Source organism: Symphalangus syndactylus, chromosome 4 (assembly GCF_028878055.3).
Source record: "Symphalangus syndactylus isolate Jambi chromosome 4, NHGRI_mSymSyn1-v2.1_pri, whole genome shotgun sequence".
NCBI classification, from domain to species: Eukaryota; Metazoa; Chordata; class Mammalia; order Primates; family Hylobatidae; genus Symphalangus; species Symphalangus syndactylus.
This window is the reverse complement of record NC_072426.2, coordinates 134,776,724-134,800,488: the sequence shown is the minus strand read 5'-3', so window position 1 is coordinate 134,800,488 and position 23,765 is coordinate 134,776,724. Positions and strand designations below refer to the sequence as shown.

The following is a 23,765-nucleotide window of genomic DNA, read 5'->3' as shown; positions in this document are numbered from 1 at the left end:
CTTATTTCTAAAGGAAGAATGGTGTTATTCTTATGGCTTTTGCCTCTGCCTTGAAGTTGTTTATGTGAGAACTTCACAGATACAGAAAAAAAAATCTGCATTTTGGTCATGACCCTTTGGAGCAGTCCTTAGACTTTTATAAGTTTAAGCAGAAACAGAAAGGGAATGGGAAGGAGTTTTTGGCCCTGGAAATGTGCTTTATATTACAGTATTTTTCAAAATGCTTTGCGATTTTGCTACTGCCTTGAATATCCCTCACATAACAAGACCCCAAATTATTAACTTTTGGACATTTTAAAATAAATTCTTTTATTTTATTTTATTTATTTATTTATTTATTTATTTTTAGAGACGGAGTCTTGCTCTGTCGCCCAGGCTGGAGTGCAGTGAAGCAATCTCGGCTCACTGCAAGCTCCGCCTCCCGGGTTCACGCCATTCTCCTGACTCAGCCTCCTGAGTAGCTGGGACTACAGGAGCCCGCCACCATGCCCGGCTAATTTTTGTATTTTTAGTAGAGACGGGGTTTCACTGTGTTAGCCAGGATGGTCTCAATCTCCTGACCTCGTGATCCGCCTGCCTCGGCCTCCCAAAGTGCTGGGATTACAGGCGTGAGCCACCGCGCCCAGCCAATAAATTCTTTTAAATGAAATAATTGTATTTTAATCAGTTGTCACTACCAAGACTTTTAATGTTTCTGAGTTATTTTCAGTATTGCAATATTTAACTTACAAATGACAGTTTAATGTAAATAGAATATTTTAATATAGCTAGCATAATGATGGATCATTTTATATTCACTAGAAATATGTGTCATTTGAAACATTGAAAAAATATTATAGTATTTTAGTTATTTATTTTGCAAATCAATCCACTCTCAGAATGTGAGGTCTTAAAATTAAAGGATGACTCACAATTCTGTGAGTTGGCTACCTGGGCAGCTCTGCTGATGTGATCTGGGAGCACTCATGGGCTCCAGTTACCTGATAACTTGGCTAGAGGTGGAAGGTTCAGAATGGCCTCACCCTCATGTCTATCGCATGGTGGTAGTGCTCAGCTGGGTGCCTTGTGTCCCCTGCATGTGACGCTCACACTGCATCTTCACAGCATAATGGTTTTAGTTTACAAAAGTGGAAGCTACAAGACCAGCTGAGGTATGGGCTTCAAAATGCATATAAAGCCAATTTTGCTACATCATATTCATCAAAGCAAGTCACATTGCCTGCCCACATTCAAGAGGATGGAGTGATAGAGCCAATCTCTTGATTGAAAAAACACAATCTTCACAGTGGGCAACTTTTAGAATCATCTGTCACAATATGGTAATAGGTGCTTGTTAATTGAGATTTTGTATTTAAGTATACTCTTTGCAAGACAAATAAAACAGGTCAATATATATGATTTTTTAGAAAATATTCTTATAAATTATTTTAATACACTATTAGCTTTAAGATTAGTATAACATAAAAGTTTAATTTTTTCATGTCTTTCTTTTAGAAAACTAAAGCTGCATATATTTTTATTATACAATTTTCTTCAGAATTGATCCCTTCCTCTCCCCTTTGATTCATGCTACTTGGATAGATTAACAACTTTCCCAGTGTTGCAATTCTGCCACAAAATAGTTTAGACAAATTCTTTTGACATTGTACACAGAAAAAAGCCTTCTGGAGGTATTGTTCCCACACATTATTCAACCATCTAAAAATGGGTTCTTTATTTTTCTCTGGATGCCTAATAAAACATATTTTGTGCTGATAGAATATGGTAAATTATAAAAATATTTGCCAGGTGGGAGTGGAAGGTAAATGTCACAACTGAAAATATAAAATAAAGTGTAGGAATTGAGAAGTATGCTTTAAAAAGGTATACACAAGAAGATTTATTTACATAAGGTTTATATGTGTGCATGTTATATGAATATAGATATAAGCTTGATTAGATAGATAGGTAGATTGATTGATTCATTGATTGGCAAACAATATGATAGGAAACACAAGATCTCTGGATCAGAGAATAAGCCATTTCTCACTCATGGATCATGTTAGTGTTTATGCCCCAGCCCTAATCAACTTTGGGTCACATGGAGAGCCTAATGCTACCCTGAATGTTCAGCACAGTTGCATGAAAGAAGTGGGACCCTAGAATTATAAGTCTCTACGTTTTCTTAGGCTGCTAGCATATCAGCCTATCCTCTGTCTGAAGAGATAATCATCATTACTCCAGAATGTATGAAAATCTTCCCCTGGAAGAAGAGTAGATCAATTCCCTTGAATGTCAGTAAATGGTTCAAAGGAGATAATTCTCTAAATCTCTCATGAGCAAGACACTATCACTAGTCTCCAAGGCATTTTTGCTATGCCATTAGACTTAAACCAAGTTTGCCAATGCTCTTTGCTATGAAAGACCTGACTCTGCAAAAATGTCAACATATTCATGGATAATTGTCTCCCAAAAGATTATCAGGAAACATTCACAAAGGAAGTGGAAGTTAAGATATGCTTCCTTTGGAGAAACTGAATTCACAAAACCAAAAACATGGGCAAGCCCTCATTGTGGCTGTAGTGTTTCCCATGCCATCATGTTAAAAGATTAGGCTGGAAGAGAAATCGATGCTGAAGCGTGTTCTCAAGGATCAGAAAATTCTACTTATCTTTTTCTTTGTGTTTTAATTTTTATTATAATTTTATCCATACATCTTTGTCAAATACGAAAGCAAAATATGTATTTTCTGAGATATTTATAATTAATAGAGACTAGGTGTCATAATTTTAGATATATGACAATATTTTCCAATTAGTGTCCTCACGTGGATTCTCAAAGATTTATCATAATTTATTTATTTTACTTTTAAAAGTCATATGTGTCTTACAAAAAATGTCAAAATACTGCTTTAAAAATTATAATGAGTCTGTAATCCACAAATTTCACAATTGGAATATAATTAATGTCTTATCAAATGCACAATAATTAGAGAAGAAAATATTCCCAGGAAATAACTTGAAATAGAGGCCTTCCATTTTGCTATAGTTCAGGAAGTGGGCCCCAGCCAGGAGGGATTGCGATGGAACTCAATGAAAGTATATTCATTTAAATGAAGAAAAATTACCCTTTAGGAAAAACAAACTAACTCTAAAAGTAAAAATGATAAAATAAAATCTTGTCATAAAAACCAAAGGAGAAGTTTTAGTCTTGAGGGAGAATCACTTTAACTTAGTCAGTAGTAATAATATATTAATTTTGAGGATGGCATAAAGTCTATGCGAACAACTACCAGAAACATTTATTTCATCTCTAAATAAAATTAAAGCTTATACTATGAAGTGACTGCATTGTTGAGGTCTAACCAAGGTGTGTTCTCTTTAGGTAATTACCCTGGCCAGTGGGAATGTGCCTCACCACACGATCCACACCCAACCAGTGGGAAAGCAATTTGACAGAGTGGATGATTTTTTCATTCCCACCACAACACTCATTATCACCCATATGAGGTAAGTGCTAAGTTGAGTGATCAACTTTTTAAAGATTTCTCTCCTGTTATAATAGAAAGCCATGTGAAATCATAAAGAAACTTTGATATAAAACAAATACACATGTACAATTGCACTTGCTTTAGCTTTGTCATATCGGCTTACTGAAACTTTATCAACATTAGTGATGAATTTCCCATAAAATGTTTCTCTTTATGCCTAGCAGAGGTGTGAATTTGTGAAAATACAGTTTTATTTTTAAAAATCACTTTAACGATGTTTTTGCAAATTGTCATTAAGATTTTTCTTACCGGGCTCTTACAAAATGCTGGCATTTCCCCCAAAGATAAATAATTTAAAAGATAAAATCACTTCTCAAATGGAGAGAATGTTAACTGAAACTTGGTATGGAGAAGCAGCCACAGTCATAGAAATATATTCAATATAAATATTTTGTTCACTCTCATCATTTTTTGATCATATTGTAATTAATATAAAATTGTATTAGGAAATACAAGAAGTTGAAATGAAATGTTTGAGGTCTGCACTTTGAGAAAAGATATTAGTGTGTTTTATCTCTTGATGTATTTACAAGAGGCGAAAAAGTAGCATTAACTTCTGGTTATAATACTGCAAAGCTTTATAGAAGAGGTTTAAATGCTAAAATGAGGAGAATGTTGGCATATCATGATATTTAGTATTATGTATCTTTAAAATCTATTGAAACAATTTAAAAATATTTGCTTAGCAATGTTAAAAATGAATCTGAAACAAACATTTTGTCCTTTTACTCAAGTGAATTCTGATGTGTGGGAACTGCTCCAGCTATGTTATATGAGCCATTATTGGATTATTGTGCCTATTTGTTTCCTTATTTAAGTTAAAAATTATATCATCTAAAAATTGCAGTTGTGAGAATTACGAAAGACTGCATAATTCAACTTTGCAAAAATAAAAAGGGGGATTAATAAATCAGAATTATAACTCATAGTCAAAGATAGAATAAACTATTCCTTGCAAAGCCAAGTGTATTTTCAAAGTTTGATGTATTTGTCAATCAATTAGCCATTATTTTCAGAATGCCTATTATGTGCTCAGTAAAAAAGGGATTAAATAACATAAGGTGCAGGCCGGGCATGGTGGCTCTCCCCTGTAATCCCAGCATTGTGGAAGGCTAAGGCGGGGGTGTAGCTTGAGTACAGGAGTTTGAAACCAGCCTGGGCAACATGGCAAAGCCCTGTCTCTATTAAAATTACAAAAATTAGCTGACATGGTGGTGCATGTCTGTATCCCCAGCTGCTCATGAGGGTGAGGCTGGAGGATTGCTCGATCCTGAGAGGTGGAGACTGCAGTGCGCTGAGGTCACAATTTGTGCTCCAACCTCAGCAACAGAGCCAGACCCTGTCAAGAAATAATAATAGTAATTATTATTATTATTACACATTTTTGTGGAAAACAAATTATTGAAACTACAGAATATCTGATAAAATTAACAGTTTTTTAGGTTCTGATTGTAATACTCAGGGACTTAAAAATCAGAGTTGAACTGAAATGGTACCACTTAAGATGCTATCTGAAAAATATATGAAGTTTGTATACATATTTGATGAGGATAAAATTTAATTTAATTGGCATTGGGTGTTATGACTAATAAATATTCTTTTGTAGTTTTCAAGTTATTGACAAAGTATTAATAACCAATAATTAGATACATAACCTTTGTTTTTATCTCACTTGCCTATTCCCTATTACTGTATTTAATATGCTATTATCAACCTTGCTTATTTTTTAAAAATGTACTGTTAATACAATTTCTTTGAGAAAAATTTTAGTGTGTATGACACTACTAGGTATAATTGTGTATAGTTGGGAGTGTCTTCACCCTATAATATGTAAAGTTATCATTATGTTAAAATACCTACCGCGGTCAAGAGGATAGACTTTGGTGGCATGCAGTAAGTGCTATTTGTAATTCTGTGTTTGTAGATATAATTTATATGTTGTCAGACCATAGCATCTCTTTGGGTTCTAAATGATTACCTCAGAGCTGGAGTTGGAGCTAATATTAATTCGAAAAACATCTAAATATTGTGAAGAACTATAAGGCACATATTTATTTTAGTTCTATATATTATGAAAAAGAGTGGAAAGTATAATTGAGGATATTTTTAAGCATCTTTATATTCCTTTGAGGAATATGCAGTGAAATGCATGGGTATTTTGTCACTACTTTATTTATATGTATTTAATTTTGAGTAATTTAGTAAGAATAAAAATTAAATTATAGCAATTCTACCTGCATGTAGAATCCCATTTTAATGAACATGAATGATCATCAAATTTCTTGGTGCAGTTCGAAGTAATTACTCATTTTACTACAGTGAATGCGAGAAGTGAAAATTAACATGCGTTTCCAAAAATAAACTGTTAACTACGTAAGGTAGTTTTAACATAATGAGGATTTATTCCACATCAGGAACACCTGAGCGATGAATATGGTCTTTTCTCCTATGAATTTCATATAGTATATTTCTTTTTCTTTTTCTTTTTTTTTTTTGAGACAGAGTCTCCCTCTGTCACCCAGGCTGGAGTGCATTGGCAGGATCTCAGCTCACAGCAATCTCTCCCTCCCGGGTTCAAGCAATTCTCCTGTCTCAGCCTCCATAGTAGCTGGGATTACAGGCGCCCTCCACCATATCCAGCTAATTTTTGTATTTTTAGTAGAGATGGAGTTTCACCATCTTGGTCAGGCTGGTCTTGAACTCCTGACCTCAGGTGATCCACCCACCTTGGCCTCCCAAAGTGCTGGGATGACAGGTGTGAGTCACTGTACCCAGCCCGTATAGTATATTTCTAAGCAAATTCAGCATGTAGTTAAATATGTGCTGCTGAGATTGAATCGTTATGAATTGTGTTTTTCAGAATTTGACACTGCTTTCTAACTGTTGGGCTCAGTAGATGTTTCCATGCCAGGCAGAGGGTCTGAAACATGTGTTGAATTAATATTAGTTTTCTTTCTCTGACTCTACATCACATTAATCTGCTTTTCTCTCATGCTGGTACACTTATTTCAAATAATTTATGTCTTCAGTGTCTGAAAAGCTTCTTGACAAGTGTCAGGCTTTTTTATTCTTAGTGCCTAAAAACCATGGACACTTAATTTATGTTTCTCATAGGAATGGAAGTAAAGAAGGAAGAAAGTGCTACACTATTTCCTAAACCAGACTATCTGGTACTGAGGGAAGAACTGTGTTTCCTATATATGGATTTCTCAGCCTCCAACACATTATCACCATTAAGCAAATGCTGTGTTCAGAGTACACAAATTTGTGGAAACAGTAACTACAGTAATAAGAATTTACATCTGCTGTCAGACAGATCTAAGCCTGAATATCCCAGCAGCACCATTCACCATTGATTCTGGTGACCTTAACCAACTTACTTCATTTCATCTTAAGGACTAGAATAAAATAATGTTTGAGTATTCAGTTGCTCACTAGTTGTTGTCCAGACTTCGTAATCCCCACTGGGAGACTGGCTCCCCGTTCATTATTTACAATTTTCCTAAAAGTCTGTACTTTTGCCTGCCTGGCTTCGTCTCATTTTTCCTCCAGTTTTTCTGTTCTGTCCCTGTAATTTTCCAGCTTCTTTAGTCTTTAAGCATATCAGATAAGCATGCAATGTCATAAAGTAAATCATGACTGAAGAATTTAAGAATACCATTTAAGACATATTCTCAGACTTGAAGTTAGTAAAAATTTTTCTTTAAAAAATTTAAACTTAAGCAAGAAATTAATAAATTATGGAAACCATAGTTTTAAAGTTGAAGAGATTATGTAGTGCAAAAGGAGTATATTTTGGAATGACATAAGAAATATAAATTTGTTATAGGATGAATTTCAATTTAGATTTTTATTTTTATAAATAAAAATATACAGATAGGTAAAATTAAAAGTGGTTTTTAAAAATGAAGATGAATGGGCCGGGCCCAGTGGCTCATGCCTGTAATCCCAGCACTTTGGGAGGCCAAGGTGGGCAGATCACGAGGTCAGGAGATCGAGACCATCCTGGCTAACACAGTGAAACCTCGTATCTACTGAAAATACAAAAAAATTAGCCGGGCGTGGTGGCGGGCGCCTGTAGGTAGTCCCAGCTACTCAGGAGGCAGAGGCAGGAGAATGCCATGAACCCAGGAGGGTGGAGCTTGCAGTAAGCCAAGATCCTGCCACTGCACTCTAGCCTGGGCAACAGAGTGAGACTCCGTCTCAAAAAAAAAAAAAATGAAGATGAATGTAATTCTCATAATAGTCAATTATGTCTAATAAAATTTGAAATGATAATACATTACCTTCTAAAATCAATTATAAACAAATATAAAGCAACATTTCATTATTCTATGTGTAATTTGTATCCAAAAAAATAAGTTATACAACTCAGTTGTCATATTAAATTGAAATTACAGTATCATTACATGTAAATAGATACACTTGAATATTTGAATAATATTGTAATTCTACTATTGTTAACTTTTTAAAATTTACATGGCTAATGCATAGGAGATTTGGTGAAACAGTTTTCAAAATGCTTGTGTTAAACTTCAAAACAAGTAATTCTCATAAAGCATGAGGATTTACATAATCAATTGTTTTATTTTTGCTGCCATTCTGAAGAGAGAAAAATTTAAATATCAATTTCTTATGTATGAACATTGTAGCTTGCTGTGCAGGTGCAACTAGAATTTGCATAATAAATTAAGATCAATAGGTCTGGCAGTTACATGTTATATTTTCTTTTATATGTGAAGATTCTAGAAAGGTAAGGAGAATCAAGAAAAGAAGAGGAGAAGCTAAGAAGGTAGCAGACATTAGGCAATGAGTAATTTCCATGGAAGTTTTCCATGAAACCTCCCTCAAAAAATCTTCATTAATCCTTCCTGAGAATTATTTGTTTGGAGCAGAAGGGGGATGAAAGTGAGAACTACATGGAGACCAACGTGGTGCAGAGCAGGGAAATGTGAGAAATCTGAGTGCAGGATACCAGGAAGGCCAGAAAGTGTAATCTACCACAAATGCAAGAATTACCAGAAGTCTTTCCTAGAGCTTTTGACATCACACAAATAAGATGTGTTGGCAAGAGAATAACTAACAGCAAGATATCTTCACTTAGATTGCAAGGGAACAGCTAACATTTGGGTTATTTGGTGTTATAAGTAGAAATCCTTTAAAGTTCTCACTGACTAAAATAATACCTTTGATACAATTTAAAACAAGTGCCATTTGATGAAAAAAAAAGATGTATTATAACCTGCACTTTGTAGCACCTGCAAATCATTCCTTTCCCATTTCTTCTCCTATCTCTCCCAGTTAGAGTTCAAGTACAAACAGATTTAATCCAATCTAGCTGAAACATGCTGATGTCAATTGGCACACAGGGCACTTAGAGTAAATTCAAGGAGATGACTTATGATTTATATATCCACTCCAGGACTAGTCCTGTGAGTAATAAGAGAAGGCATAAACTTGGGTGATGTTATTTGAGATGTATTGAAAGGCTTACCTACTCTTGAAACTATCCCCCCCAACCCAAACTACCATTTGATTATATTCTTTGGAATTTCAAACCACTTTTCTCATTTTTTGGGTTATATTTTTATAGAAATCAATCTTAAAATTGCTCTAATTTCTTGAGAGGAAAATGCAGCAGTTAGGAAATTGATATACTTGTTATTGCCATTTTTGTCTAGGGGTTGATTGGTTGATTATGTAGTGTCTTAAAATGAATGTTTGTACTTGGAAGGATATGTGTGTATGTGTGCATGCAGGTGTATTTATTTCAGTCAGTGATTACATGATAAGCAATAAGATGAATAGAGATATTTGTAAATCACACTGACAGGGAGACTTTAAGCAACAGGCATTTATATAAAATCCTGAAAATGCCAGTTCCCACAACTTTTTCCTCCTCTGTTAGCTTGCTTCATTTGGCACGACCTGACCTGCTAAATGAAACAAGTAAACAAACAACTAGTGTTCAAAAAGTTTCTTTATAACATGCCTCCCCTCCCCAGCACCACACCCTAAGATGATATTGGTTTGGACTTGAATATCATAGGGTAAATCAGGAATTCAATGAAGTGAACCTCAGTGTTACTCTTCAATTTGAATGGACTGGAAAGGACAAGGGTAGCTGGAAGGCACTCCTTTGGGATCCTCAACAGTGAAATAAGTGCTAAGAGTGTAAGAGTACTTGGAGCCAAATGGGGGTAGTAAGGGGCTAAGGATTTATCTTCTTTCTGATCAGTAGTAATCCCTGCACAGCCAATGGCTATGGCTCTGCTACACAGATGAAGTAAGATGAGAGAATAAGTATCAGACACCGCTCCGACAGTCTGGAGAGTGGTCTATAGCACTCATTTTGGCATGAATTACAGCAAGGAAATGATTAAGAAGGGGTTGAGTTTGATATATGTTTCCTTAAAGCTCCTCCAAGGGAAAAATAAACATTCTGTGAAAGTGAAAGTTAAAGTATATCATTCTCCCCCATATTTTATCAAATCTGTTAAAGCAAAAATTATATATATGGCTAACCATATATCAAGACAACTCATCTTATGACTTGATTCATGGACAGGCCAGGTGTATGGAGACACAATTTTAGCACTAAAATGCTGTGGTTACATTGAAATCCTAGCACAGCAGAAATTGAAAATACCTGTTGTTCCATGGCATTTAGAGAAAAGTAAAATCTTGGGATGATGAACTGCAATTAAAATTGTTTCAAAAAATGTTTTGTAGATGAAAATCTCACAGAAGTCACAATTCAATGAGGTGTATTTTTAACTCCTTTCATCCTCACATGCTAATTCCTCCCACAAAGAGAAATAAACTAACAAAGAATTCCAAATATCCCAGGAGCCAACTCTGTCTACACTCTTTCAAAAAGTGAATATTGAAATATGCATAAGTTCTGAAACTGTGACCTTCCCTTTCCACAGTTTCTCTTACCTTTTTTACTCCCCCTCTCCACTCCAAACAAACACAAACTCTATATTTTCAGAACCTATTATCTCATGGGATCCTTAGATCCCCAGAACTACTTCACTATCTGAAAACAGAAGATATTCATAAATTGTTTGTCAAACAAAGTATGTGCATATACTTTTATATATACCTATGTGTATACATGTGAAAACCATTTTTAGCAAACCAGCCAGCATTCTTACGTGGGTGCAGAGCTTCATCTCCATAAACACTGGATAATTTTCTTAATCTTATTTCTAATGAAGTAAACACATTATACCTGTCAAGCTTTGATCTATAATGCCACTCTTTTTTTTTCATTGTGGTTGCCTGATTGGCTTTTATTTTAAGCAATACTTTCAATCCTCTTTAGCATATTAATACAGGACATACATTGAGTGTAAAATGCTTAGATAGAAAAAACAGAGTGCTATTCATTGTGTTACCTTTATGTTCTTGAGTTAGAGAACCCTGTCTGCTTCCCTTCTTGGTCTTTGTTCTGTGTTAACTATGCTCTGTTCTGACACTTGTTAAGAAAGGAGTCTTGTGTCCAAAGTGGATGAACAAAATAGACCTGTACCTCTTTTCACAGAATGTTTTATTAGTCATGTTGCTAGCCCACATTTGCTATGTAATGTTTTTGATGTATGGGTGAATGAGATTGGATTTAAAGAACAAGTTATTTTTAATATGTGTATATGTAACTATTTTAAAAAGGAAGAGTTTTTACAGGTATTATTGGTAGACTCTAAGCTCTAGAATTTAATAAAGACCCTAAACAGACATATTCTACCACAAATTTTTACTGAAGAAATCAATGGAGCACTAATAACACATAATTTAGAAACACTCCACATTGCAGATTTGACTCTTGAGTTTTATTATGCAAAGTAAAATAGCTCTTGCTTCTTCTCTCAGAGGTCCTTATGCTAACTCATCAAAGTGTTCAGTAAAACAGGGTTGTCCATCTCACAGGATCCAGTATTCTCTTAAGAGACAGCTATGGTATACAAATATAAGAGAATGTATATGCATATATAGGTACTTTTTTTTTTATTTCTTACATATGATTTTCGGCTTGCTGATAATGGTAAATCACACTTACTTTACCCTAAACAAGTCAATTATGTGGTTGCAGAGATTACTCTGTTTGCTTGTTAGTAAAAACACTCCCAAATATGAATTAAAATGCATAAAGAAATATGTCAGAAGTTAAGATACGACGTAATGAATACACCACAAGAGAGGGGCAGAGCTCATTGTGAGAATTTAAGCATTTTCCTCCATGAATTGAAAGTGTGCATTGCATGGCCTATTAATACATATATTTAATATAGTAGACTGCAATATTTTGAATCAATCATATATAGCATTAGCTGGTTCTCATAAAATTTTGGTGAAGAAAAAGATAATGTACATTGACGTTTTTAATTCTTTGTATCATTAAGTGGATATATTATTTTTCTGTCAAAAGAAAGGCACATTATATATTTTATTATAGCATTTTATGAATTTATGAAATTTTTCTTGATGCAACTGTTATTAAAATGATAAAACTTCAAATACAGGAGTATATAACTTAACAGAAACTCTTAAAGCATTCTACTGTGGCTTAACAAAGCAATACCATTAAATAAATAACTTTGTCTTTGAGAATATATGCCTCAAATAATGGTAAAACATTTTGGAAATTTTCTCAGAATGTGGCTAAATGCTTATTTTATATACACATCACTTTTTTATTTTGTTTGGCCATAAAAGCAAGATTAATTTAAATGTAAAATTAGTGGTGGTGGCTGTGCAGGCAGTTTTGGGTGGGCATCAGTATTGGCACTGATATGCTGTATCTTCACAATGATCAGATGCTGTAAAAAATATTCATTGTGAATCCAACTGAGTTAATATTTTGTAGCATTTTAGTTGAGTTGTAAATCTCTTGATATATCTATAATGTAGCTATCCACGTACAATAAAGAAATTACCGGTTATTTTGAGTCAAACAGATAATATTCAGACAATCACATTCCTCTTTTCATTTAAATTAAATTAAATTTTTATTTTATTTAATTCAGGTATGATTACTTTTTCACATTTACTTTTTCTGGTACGATGTTTTATTTCTTGCTTTTCCTTTTGAACAAGAAATAATGCAGTAAAATGTCAGGTTTTAGAGTTCTTTCAGATATGGTTCAAACAAAAATGAAGTACATGTAAAGGATGATATTGAGCTTTTAAAATGAACCATAACAGGGAAATCCAGCAAATTAGTAGATATGTGGAGAAACTGTATTATATCTAAATTGTCATCTGTCATGGATGAAAATGATGTGTTGATAATCCTTTTGATGTTTCTACCACTAACAGATCAATTTTAACAGATAAATGTGAAATTATCTGTTTTAACATATTTTAATATTTTTAAATACTTGAAAACAGTTTTTGGACTATCATAATATTTGGTTTATAGAAGGAGAATAAACAATATTTGTTCTTATTAATAAATTCATTGTTAAAATTTCAAATTCATTGGGGAAACAATTTTTCTAACTATATGCAAGTAAAAGATTAAAAAATTCATTTTTTATTTTAAGTCTATAATGTAAATAATTCAAAGAGATTCACTTTTTTATTATGGTAAACAGTGATTTTATAAGTCAAGAATATGAATTGTAGTAAGAAATGAATGACAATTTTAAAGAAAAGTGAACTAGAAATATGAGAAACTGACTAAAGGTAGAGGCACTATACTACCATTTATTCGTATGGTCCAACATAGAGTTTCAGTAATAATCTCTAACTTTCCTTTTGCCCTGTGCACAATAATCATTTAAAGTGTTTCTCTCTAATTTCCTTACTTTAATATAGATTTTAAAGTCTGAATTTATAAGTCAAGTTCAAGTTTACCATACCACTTCCATGCTTTCAGGTTGTATTGCTCAATTGTAGATTTTGTACTTATTGCTAAGGTTATTATATATGTTAATAGTGATTAACAAACATTGAGTACTTACTCTACACCAGATACTCAGCTAAGCAATTTTTATGCTCTGTCTCATTTAAAACTAGCAGCAACATAAATTTTTATTCCTATTCTACAAATGGTGAATCATTTCGTATGTATTGGAACCAGCTATAAACTCAATTCAGTCCAAATTTAGACTTACCACTCAATACATTCTAGAATTCAAGTTATTTCCTCATTGTTGGGGTAAAACCTAATGACTGATGTACTCTACAAGTTATCCCAAGCCAACCTTTGCAACACTCCCTTTTCTCCCATTTACGTGCTATTACTACAACAAAACTCAACTCCTCATAACAGATCTACACCACATTTTTGTGCCTATCTGTATTTACTTGCAGAAAACTTTGTTTCTTTATCCTCTCCCCAATATTAATAAATCCTTCAACGTCTACCTTAAAGACACTGTTCATAAAATTTGCTGAAATTTCCCTAATTGAGGTTCTCTTGGCATTTTGAATTTTCGTTATTTTTCATTTGTATGAGATACAAGCAGAAGTGAGAATTTGAGACCACACAGACCTAGGCTGGAAACTAGATTTCCACCTCCTTTGAGACCTTCAACGCAGTATTTAATATCTCTTAGATCAGTTTGATTTTCCCCTTCCAAAGATAAATGATTTCAGAAGGGAGAGAGAAAAAAATATAGTGTGTCAGTAGTCCCTGCAGACCCTGCAGTAATTTTTGCTGTCTGCTCATGTCTAACTTCATAAAGTCTGTTCATTAATCTGTTCCTCCCCAGTCTCACAGACACAGCCCTAAGGTGAGGCCCCTTGCCTCTCAACTTCTAAACACAATTTACTCTTTCCTGTTTTCCATATTTATCATTTTCTCCATACAGTTCTCTACTCTGTTCACCAAACAGAGAACCACTAGATTCCTCTTTCTATGTTATATCTAGAATGATATAATACTCCAAAGGAAAGAAAAAAAACTCAGATTTTTGTCTTATTTTGCTACAGTGCTATATAAATTATATTATAGTTTTTTGAAAGTTTAAAAATAAAAGATTTTTTTCTTGTTGCTTATAGATCATGTCCAAACTACATTGAAGCTCCCTCCTCCAGCAGCCTTATATCCTAATGTTGATATGCACACATCATATGGTCCAGCCAAGAAGAACCTGAGTAGCCCCTATACTTTCCTGCTTTCACATAATTACTCATTTTGTCTACAGTGCCCTTTCCAATTCTGATTTAGATCCTCTTAATTGTTATCAATCTCCTAGCCAAACTCAATATCACTCTTAATTCATGCAACTTTTCCTGCTCCTCTAGTAATTTAAGACAGCACCGCCCTCAGAATTTACTTTGTGTTGAAGGCATTCAACCTTATGTCAGTTGTAAATACACTTCATTTATTCAATAAGATTGCATTAAATACTAACTTTTCAAAAACCAGACACAATTCCAGGCTCCAATGGGAAATGACATACAGATTTTGTCTAATTTTGCTACAGTGCTATATAAATATTATTACAGTTTAATAAAAGTTTAAAAATAAAATATTTTTCTTAAACTCATACTTTGGAGTAATAAGGACATAGATCCAAATTCATGTTCTGCCACTTACTACAGTGTGATTCCAAGTAAATTAAACTGTGGAATAAGCTTTAAAAAAATCAGTATGCTAAGGATTCACCCTCCCTCTTTGCAGGTCTGTGTCTTTTGCATAAGTTTTTTCACTTATCAGATGAAGAAGGAGAGCGCTTGACATAATCCTAGGCAAATTTGCCCTTGAGTTCTCTCTGGACACAATGTGTAGTTCAGCCATGGGCACGTACTCTATTCAGAGACCGTATGTTGCAGTGAGACTTTTATTGGGACTTTTGGAAAGAGACTTGCTTTTTGTGTTTACTGCCCTAAATCCTCAAAAGATGGCAATCTAGAGCTGAATAGCTATTTTCACAGCACATGAAGCCTGACTTTGAAGCTAACATTGAAAATGCAGGAGCCATTATTTTTTCCTCCAGATTAAGAAAAAAATAAGTTATGATTACATTACTGTAGACCAAAATTCAGCTATGATTTAGCTAGTCCTAACTCCAGAATGTCCACCGGTGAGCCCCAAATTCCATCTGGCTTTAAGGAGTTTGGAATGGATTTCCTATTATTTACAAGAGAAAGAGTCTAAGATTAGTTTTTCATATTTCTAAAGCATGCATATTATCCACATTACACTTGTTTGGTTTGATTGCATCCTCTTGTACAGTTCCTGGCACACAATGAGTGATTACAAATGCTATTTTCCTCTTCCCTTGGGATGATGAATTCTCGTCATAGTATTTTTCCTATAGTGGTTATAATAATTAGCCCTCAGTGAATTTTCATTGAAAAATAATGCACTTAGGAAAGTTTCTCTGAATGTCTGGCTAGTATGGTAATTCTTCATAAAAGAAAAACTTACACTGAGCCAAGTCCTAATTTTTATCTTACTGAAAACTTCGCCATGACGTTAGGTGTTGTGGACACAGAGAATTGCCAGTTATCAGCCACCTGAATAACATCATATGATGGTAGTTCATTTTGAAGATATTTGTGGCACTTGAGTTACCTCAAAAGTAACTAACTAAGATTGCAGTTTTAGAAGTTTTTTCAGTGTCTTTTAAATTGTAACAGTTATTGATGGGGCCACTGGCTTACTTAATCTGGGCATCCGTCTCTATGGCACATACAAATTCACATTTTCTATAAATGCTTTTAAAAGGTAAACTAAGGCACAATGAAATCTTTAAAGAGTGTATTTGAGCAAACGATGAATTAGGAGGCACCAAACTGAAGGTGGTTTTTGGCCTCTGCTGAGGGAATCAAAAACAAAAAAACCTTTTATACAGTGAACTGGAAGCAAAGCAAAGCAAATACTTGATTGGTTACAATTATTTAGTTACCTTTTTGGTCTATTCCATTGAAAGTCCCTAGTTGTATAACTATAAATTAGTTAGTAACTATAAATTAGTTGGTTAAGCTGAAGTTTCACTTTTCTTTAATATAAGAAAGCATTTGCAAGAACTAGCTCAAGTTAAGTTTCACTTGTGTTAGCGAATAGCCCTCATTAAGTTGTGCTTATGTTTGCAAAAGGTCAAGGTTGCGTCCATGGCTTAACTGGCCGTAGTCGGCTCAGGGGATTCACTGTTTTATTGTAACAGTGCTACCAAGAAGAGAAAGTTTACTAGGACTTTCCTCAAAGGGAAACATTTTATTTCACTTAGGATTTGACGGAAACTTATGATTCAAAAAACCTTGAACCCTGGGAGTAATAAAATTCTTCTAGGGTTTAGAGAACCTATTTTTTCCTCAAGTAGATTCTATTTTAAATCTCCTAAATTGCTTGTTCAAAATTTGTCTTTCACACAATTCTGAAGATGCCCTAGAGACTTAACTCAGTGAAATTTTCCCCGGTTCAAAGCCATGTATATTGAAGGAAATGTTTCATTAGTCTTCTCAGTTTTTATTTAGCTTTAACCTGTTTACAGAAATATTTGTTAATTGGTGAAGTTTGTAAGTTGGAATCTCAACCACCTCATAGCTGATATTTCTGCACAAATTATAATGCTTTTTTGTAAACTGAATTTTATTAAATTGTAACAATGAAGGGCAATATCATCTCCAGTTGACATTAAATATGCTTATTAAGTAATTTATAAGGCTCAGGAAGTCTTGTCCATTCAGTTTAATTTGGAGTTTTAATATTGGTGTTGTAGAGAAAGCAAATCACAGTCTTCAGCAAACAAAACGTGGAAGAGATTCAAAATGTAGGATAGTTTTTGTTTGTTTGTCGATCATGAGCACTGATGCTTCACACTACTCCTGGGATGTGCCTTAGTGCCACTGAGTGCCTTATATCTTACCAGAAATATTTAGAGAAAAAACATCCTGTAACAAAGATGCTATGGAAGGTTTCTAAATAAAATGACTATTAAATGGAATGCTGGAGGATTTTTTCTGAATGTCAGTAACCAAATAATAAACTTGTATGCTTATTACCTTATAAGTATCAGGTAGGTAAATGTTTAGACACTCAAAATTTATTAGGCAATTTAATAGGAATATCAATATGCATGCAAAATAAATTAGTAATGGACTTCACAATGATTTCTATCATGCTCAATGGGTGCCACTGGTCTAAAATGTAAACATCAATCCTATAATGTAATTTATCTCAGCACTTTGAGGAAAAACAGCATCGGGGGTTGAAATCATACCTGTGATGGAGACCTTTATTTCCTCAAGGCCAAAAGGAAAATGTAGTAAAAACAAGAATATCTAAAATAAGAAGTCATTGAGATGTGTGATTATCTAGCAAATCCAGAAGCAGGTCAGTACTACCAACAGAACGACCAAGTCAGAATCATAGTAGGTGTTCATTAGGAAAGTCAGGAAAGCATGAGGAGAGTAAGACAGAACCACATTCTTCTGGAAAATGGAGTTGTCAGAGACGTTCTGTAGGTGTCTAACCCTTTGAATGCGGGACTTTTTTGCTTATCTGTTTTGGTAGATATCACAAAAATTATGCACAGACCTTTTTTTTTTTCTTTTTTGGCTCATCAGCTGTCATTAGTGTTAGTGTATTTTATGTGTGCCCCCGGACAATGCTGCTTCTTCCATTGTGGCCCAGGGAAGCCAAAAGTTTGGACACAGTGGTGTAGGAGGAAAAAATACTCCATCAAGTCCAGATATGTGATATTGGTCTCATTATGTTCTGTACAAAAATTAATGAAACTAAGCCCTGTATGTTGGTGAATCTCTTACATGTTTAATGATGATATGTTCACTTTTAGTGCCTTTTGTAGAGGATTAAGGTTATTCTTTTTTCTGCTCAAAAGGGAAAAATAAATAGTAGCATTTCATTGTGAGGTGACCTGTAAAGTCACCTTATTCTTCTCTGTGACTCTAGTAATATTATCAGATGTTGTATTGTTTGGCATTATCTGCTTCTGTCAGACCCTGCAACTTCTAGATATGGCAATACTCTATTCTCAATTACTTATAGAAAATGTGCCTGACCAAGGGATGAGAAAATGCTTAACTCAGACCCCACTCACTTTGTCCATTCACTTGGGGAACTACCTGAAATAATTCTTAGATGCACAAAAATGTACCTCTGTAACTTGATGTCTATATAACTTAATTTTGCATAAAAAAATCTGAAAGTATCAGTTGATTTCAAATCACTCTGTATATACATATATTTGTAGAAAGGCACACGTGTGCGTGTGGTGTGTGTGTGTGTGTGTATTAAATAATCACGGCTCATCTTAAGCAAATGTATACCAAATTGTCAAAGATTCTAATTCTTGATGCTTGTTACCTATCAATGGTCAGATACTTTTAATATCACTTCACAAATAACTAGTCATAATTAAGTGTTTTATCTGTGTTTGTAATGATGATGATGCTTATTCTTTGCATATTTTAGCCCGTTTTTAATCATAACAACCATATTAATCATAGCAGTCTATTTTATGAATTAGAAAACAGACTCAGATAAATTAAAATGGTTCACACAAGAATACATGGTTATTGAATTGCGGAGCTGAGAAACAAACCGTAGTCTGGTTGGAGTGCTACATGTAAGTCTTTTAAGGCACTTTGCTCTGCTGTGGGTACTACATGCCTCCAACTCACTCATCCACAAACACCAAACATACACACTCACCAGCACTTAAAATTTGCCTTCCCTTCGTTTACATAGCCACCATTTGTTTGTTTGTTCTGTGGAGGCATGTTGAAACTATTATTTGGTAAGATATATTTCTGAAATAATGGACAGGCTTTTGAGATCTGTCTGTTATTAATGTGCAATTAATATTATGTCATTTTACAAGACACCAACTGAATAAAATTATATTGATTATGTGTTTCATAATAATTAAGTAGTTACTATGTTCTGATATTTTCAATGCTTATATTATTTCCAGGAGAAAATAAGCACGCTCATTCATTATTTTCAGTATCATCTAAGAATGTCCCTTACAGTTGTCAATGTGTTAAAAAAAAAAAGCTATAATCATCAATATTTGTACTCACTTTCATATAATACCAGCATAGACTTTAGAAGGGATATAACCTATACTTACATTTTTACTATAAGGGAAAATAATAACTATAAAATATATTTTCATTTCTAATCTATTATATCAGATTATATTGCTTATCTCTTTCAAAATGTTACTTCATATATAGTAGTTTGTAAAAAAATTAATCATTTGCAATGTCATAGTTACTTCATTACATTTGATTCATCAATTTAATTTTAATTTTGAATCCTTGTACAGTATTGATATACTTTAGTTCAATTCAATTATATTTTGTTCATTTAGTTTTATGAGTTGTAGAACTGAAAATAATTTCAGGTGTTCTTTAGAATTTTATAAATACTTTTATCATGAGAAATTGTAAAAACAGAATTCTGTAGCTGTATGAGAAGCTAATTGGGCAGCTTTTTAAATCATCAGCAAGAGATAAAAGGGAAAATTAAAAGGCAACATATTTTAGATAAAATACTTTTGTTGAGTGGGATATTCGTTTTCACTATGAGTGCATCTAGTACAATGAGCTGCTCACTTATTTCTAAGTAGCAGTTTTTATTTTCTCTCTAGTACATGAAACACATAAAAGAAAAAAATAGTAAGAATAGGCTTTGGCCCACTTACAGATAAATAGGAAAACCTCAAATGGCCAGATGGGCTCATAGGCAGAGAATCACTTCAGATGGCTCAACATTATCTCACTTTTATAGACAGCTATTTAAATTTCTTTACAACCATAGCCTTTTCCCAGTATATTTCTTCACCCTTCCTGCCTTTAATGAAATTCATTCTTCTTATCGAAGGCTTCTTTTTGCACATATGCTTGGTAGTCTTTTCTAAACAGCTTTGACTTGTGCGGGAATGAGGGGAGGAATTGTTTGCCTTGCCCATCTTTGCCTACACTGTCATTTATAGACCATTAATCCTCCACCAACATGAGAAAAAGACAAAAGCATCCTCTTCAAAGGAGTAAGTCTTCCGTCTCAATTGTATCACTCCTGAGTCTTCTTACTTCTTGTTATCTCACAGCATCCAAGCCACCCCTTTTAAGGAAATCCTCTTGACGACTTCAGGAACTTCCTTTTTCTCTATGCCAAGCTACCAAAGTGACTTCTGCTTCCATGTGGAAAACCTATCCACCATCTCACTTCTCACATTCAGAAAATTCCCAAATGCTGACAATTCTATCACCAACACCAACATGTACATTTTAATTTGTTGAATTGCCTTATTGCTCATATTGCATTTGTAATTAAGTCATTGCTTCAAATATGATAAAGTGTCCATTCTCTTTAAAAGAAATAACAAGATACTTTCATGGGATTAAGACCTTTCCTGACCTCGTTTTTTTGTTGTTGTTGTTGTTGTTGTTTTTTTTTGAGACGGAGTCTCGTTCTGTCACCAGGCTGGAGTGCAGTGGCGCCATCTCTGCTCACTGCAAGCTCTGCCTCCCAGTTTCACGCCATTCTCCTGCCTCAGCCTCCCGAGTAGCTGGGACTACAGGTGCCCACCACCACGCCCGGCTAATTTTTTGTATTTTTCCGTAGAGACGGGGTTTCACCGCGTTAGCCAGGATGGTCTCGATCTCCTGACCTCGTGATTCACCGGCCTCAGCCTCCCAAAGTGCTGGGATTACAGACGTGAGCCACCACGCCCTGCCCGTTGTTTTATTTTCTTTCTTTTTTCCCACCCTCGTTAGCTGTTACCTCCTACTGTCAAACTCACAGTGATCTCTCCTTCCACCAAACTGCTCACAGTGCCTCTACCATGCCAGGCTCTCTTAATGCTTCAATGTCTCTTCTCCTAGCCTTGCCTCCTCTGTTGAACCTATTCCAATGCCTCCAATTTCTATTTTAATGTAATTATATGCAAGTTTTTATAATAGCAGAACTCATTTTTTCAAACACTTGTTGACATATGTCTTCATTATGAGAATAAATCCCTTAATAACAAAATTACAATCATTATATTGTTATTCCCAATACATAGTTTATTGCCTGGTATATGGTACAAATTCAGAATGTTAAGTGAAGGAATTATTGAATATACTCAGTAGAAGTTACTTGCTAACTTCTTTGAAAACTTTCCCCTGCAATCTTAAAACTACTAAAATTTTTCTTTTGTTTTCTCTGTTGCAAGCAAGAGCTGATAATCATAATTATTCTGAATGACATAGATGTTCCAAAGTTGTGACAGGCTCAATCTGACCATCTGCAGGCATAGATGGGACATAGGCATAGATGAAGGGTTTTGATACAGATATTACAAATACCTACATTTTAATGAATACTGTCCCTCACTATTAAAATGGCTTAATACATAAACAGAGTTTGATACCTTATGTTGTGTTATAATACATGTGTCAATGACACTTGATACTGAAGTGAAGGTGACCCTATTCTGGAGAAGTCAGAAGAAATGCAGCCGAAGCAATGATGCACAAAATGGATGTTGGATAAATGGAAGAAAGTAAAACTTGGCACATGAAAATGTCAAGGGATGGTTTGCCAAGAAAATTGAACATTAATTCACCAATAAATACTCGGGAATGATTACGGTTTTCACACATTGCGCAGGCAAGCAAGCAAGCAACAGCCAAAACCTCCCTAAAAGTTAGAAGAAACTAGTAAAGTATGTAAATCTCCTGAGAAGGGGAGGAAGAAAAATGTGTTTAGATTTTTATCCTATTTAAAGGCTACCATGAGTAGTTGGGTGCTTTTACGGGGACTTGAGGGCTAGTAAAATCACCCCTCCAACTGGAAGTATTCTGCTGTGTCCCCTGCCTGAATTGGTGACCACACAGCAATCTCTTAAATATTTGGCCTCCTTTAAAAGAATAAGTATCTTTTGCTTGGTTCTCTTGGAAAATTTTTACTCTATGACAACCACAAAAATTTGCACAGTAATAGATTGTCAGCAAATCAAGGCAAGAAATGTGAGGAAACTTACAGGTAGAGAAAATAACACGTATAAAGGCTGGTTTAAATGAAAAAGCATGGTGTACTTACTTTATAATAAAATAAAATAAACTTTAAAAAAAGTTTTGGTTCTTTGGGGGGCAGTCCAGTTGTTTCTTTGTGGTAGAATTATAAGTGCTACATTTATTGACAAATCTGACTAGTGTTTTTGAGAGTTGCCAAGGGACCATCTGGTTTTGATTGCTTACTAAGAAGACTCAACTCTTTTTACAAAAATATTTTAAATTTTTGTGAATATGTTTTTATATATGTAATTACGTATATAATATATACATATATATGGATTACAGGAGATGCATTCATACACTGCATAATAATCACATCAGGGTAAATGAGGTATCCATCACCTCAAGCATTTGTCCTTTTTTGTGTTACAAACAATCCAGTTATACTCTTTTAGTTACTTTAAATGTGCAAGAAATGATTGTTGACTGTAGTCACCCTGTTGTGCTATCAAATACTAGATTTTATTCATTCTAACTATATTTGTGTATCCACTAACCATCCCCACTTATCCTTCTTCCCCTCCCCAGTTACACTTTTCAGCCTCTGTTAACCATTATTCTAGTCTCTATCTGCATTAGTTTAATTGTTTGAAATTTTAGCTCCCACAAATAAATGAGAACATGTGATGTTTGTCTTTCTGTGCCTGTCTTATTTCACTTAACGTAATGACCTCCAGTTACAACCATGTTATTGCAAATCACAATATCTCATTTTTTTATAACTGATTAGTACTTCATTGTGTATATGTACATTTTCTTTAACCATTTGTCTGGTGATGAGCACTTAGCTTGCTTCCAAATCTTGGTTATTGTGAACAGTGTTGCAAAAAACATAGGAGTGTAGGTATCTCTTCAAAATACTGATTTCCTTTTAGGGGGGTTATATACCTAGCAATGGGATTTCTGGATAATATGGTAACTCTACTTTTAGTTTTCTTGAGGGACTTCCAAACTATTCCCCACAGTGGATTTTCAAATTGGCATTGCCACTACCTGTCTACAAGGGTTCCCTTTTCTTCCCATACTTATCAGCATTAGTTATTGCCTGTCTTTTGAATAAAAGCCATTTTAACTGGAGCGAGATGATATCTCATTGCAGTGTTGATTTGCGTTTCTCTGATGATCATTGTTAGCACCTGTTATACTCCTACTTGCCATTTGTATGTCTTCTTTTGAGAAATGCATATTCACATCTTTTGCCCAGTTAGTTTTAACTGGATTATTAGATTTTTTTTTTCTTATGGAG

The 23,765-nt window shown here is 34.2% G+C and overlaps 1 protein-coding gene across 4 annotated transcripts in view; it reads left to right on the top strand.

The window, feature by feature from the left end:
• Positions 1-23,765, top strand: part of FSTL5 (follistatin like 5) — a 783,576-nt gene that overhangs the window by 710,434 nt on the left and 49,377 nt on the right. For all 4 annotated transcript variants that reach the window (XM_055276294.2, XM_055276292.2, XM_055276293.2 and 1 more), the window contains one exon: positions 3,364-3,488. In XM_055276294.2, coding sequence (XP_055132269.1) covers positions 3,364-3,488 — 125 coding nt within the window. The remainder of the gene's footprint in view (positions 1-3,363; positions 3,489-23,765) is intronic.